This window comes from Octopus bimaculoides, chromosome 28 (genome assembly GCF_001194135.2).
Source record: "Octopus bimaculoides isolate UCB-OBI-ISO-001 chromosome 28, ASM119413v2, whole genome shotgun sequence".
NCBI classification, from domain to species: Eukaryota; Metazoa; Mollusca; class Cephalopoda; order Octopoda; family Octopodidae; genus Octopus; species Octopus bimaculoides.
The window spans coordinates 6,293,511-6,295,546 of NC_069008.1; the positions used below are offsets into that span (position 1 = coordinate 6,293,511).

Below are 2,036 nucleotides of genomic sequence, written 5' to 3' on the forward strand. Positions count from 1 at the left end.
ATATATATATATATATATATGTTTCTGTCTACCCAATTCACTCACAAGGCTTTGGTCGGCCCGAGGCTATAGTAGAAGACATTTGTTCAAGGTCTTACGCAGTGGGACTGAACCCAGAACCATGGGGTTGGGAAACAAGCTTATTACCACACAGCCACACCTGCACCCATATGTATATATATATATATGAATACATGAAAGGCTTCTTTCAGTTTCCGTCTACTAAATCGACTCACAAGGCTTTGGTCGGCTCGAGGCTATAGTAGACGACACTTGTCCAAGGTGCCACGCAATGGGACTGAACCTAGAACCACATGGTCGGGAAGGAAGCTTCTTAAAACATAGCCACACCTGGACACATCAAAAACATGCATGAAGCATAATTCCAAAACACTCAAATAAATTTTGTTGCAAGATTTCTGAGAAATTATCTTTGCTGAAAACATCATAAATCACCAAAGTTGACAGGTATTGCAACATAAATTGTGTTGCCTTTCACCACAATCCATCAGAAATTAAACATAAAAATTTTTTGCCCATTTGATATTCTTTGTGTCCTGCCTCCCAAATAGATATTGCATCTATAAAATTACAGGTAAATGATTCAGTGTTGTTGACAGACTTACCTGTCTTGCCTCCCTAATTGTTGTTGGCACTCCGTAGCTTACGACAATGAGGGTTCCAGTTGGTCTGATCAACAGAACAGCCTGCTCGTGAAATTAACGTGCAAGTGGCTGAGCACTCCACAGACACGTGTAGCCTTAACGTAGTTCTCGGGGATACTCAGTGTGACAAGGCTGACCCCTTTGAATTACAGGCACAACAGAAACAGGAAGTAAAAGTGAGAGAAAGTTGTGGTGGAAGAGTACAGCAGGGTTCGCCACAATCCCCTGCCGGAGCCTCGTGGAGCTTTAGGTGTTTTCGCTCAATAAACACTCAGAACGCCAGGTCTGGGAATCGAAACCGTGATCCTAGGACCGCGAGTCCACTGCCCTAACCACCGGGCCATTGCGCCTCCACGATTCAGTGTAATAACATATGATATGAGTAAGACAAAACATTAACTTAAAAAAAACTATGGGAGATTTAAAAACACACTTTTTCGTCACAGCAAACATTACCAAGTGTACACGTCAGGACCCACACATTGGAATTATATCAATATCTATTTCGAATACAATATCATATAATTTTATATCTTATTTTAAGCTAAATTACTTAGTCCTAACATCTAAAACCTGCTCCATGCAATTCCATATTAAGTCGCATTCGTGTTACAGGTACCTGAATGATAACAAAATCCTGAAAATTGAAGAAGGTACCTTTGAAAACCTCAACGATTTGGAATATTTGTGAGTTGACGATTTCAGATATTAAATATTTTCTTCTTCTCGACTTTGTCTCTGCGTAAGCAAGTTTATGCGGTTGTGCATCTTTCTCTCAATTACTTTCAGTTTTTGTCTTCATTCTACCCTTCACCTTCTCCTTCTCCGCTGGTTGTTCCTCTTTCCGCTTTTCTTTTTCCTAATCCTCATCCCCACTCCCACCATTCTTCTTTCTCTATTTTTCTTCAGCGTATTCTTTTTCCATCTGGAACTAAAATAAATTTTTTTTTCTCCATCCGACGTCCTGACTCTCAAATAAATACTCTTTATGAAATTACATGTAATTATTCAATTCAGTCGTTGAGTTAACGGTTCCTCATGAAGATAATATGGACGCCATGTGGGCTCGAAAGATGGACCGTTATGAAAACCTCCTCGAGAAATGTCAAGACGCAGGCTGGAAAGCGGAGCATTTTCCAATCGAAGTCGGATGAAGAGGATCTGTAGGACACAGTGTGAGATGACTGCTGTTATCGTTAGGCCTAACTCATCGTAAGGTAAATATTACCATGACCGATATCCAAAATACAGTGGAGAAGGCTAGCCACTGGATTTGGTTAAAAAGAGACGATGAGCGATGGCTAGAGAAATATTCAGCTTTGTTTTTAATAACCAGTTGATCTAGCAAGCGGGGCCTCATATCAGTGAGGT

At 40.5% G+C, this 2,036-nt stretch overlaps 1 protein-coding gene across 14 annotated transcripts in view; it reads left to right on the forward strand.

Annotated features, from left to right (window-relative positions):
* The window catches only part of LOC106878584 (slit homolog 1 protein-like), a 35,923-nt gene that overhangs the window by 16,254 nt on the left and 17,633 nt on the right, over positions 1–2,036 (forward strand). For all 14 annotated transcript variants that reach the window (XM_014927831.2, XM_014927837.2, XM_014927832.2 and 11 more), the window contains one exon: positions 1,281–1,352. In XM_014927831.2, coding sequence (XP_014783317.1) covers positions 1,281–1,352 — 72 coding nt within the window. The remainder of the gene's footprint in view (positions 1–1,280; positions 1,353–2,036) is intronic.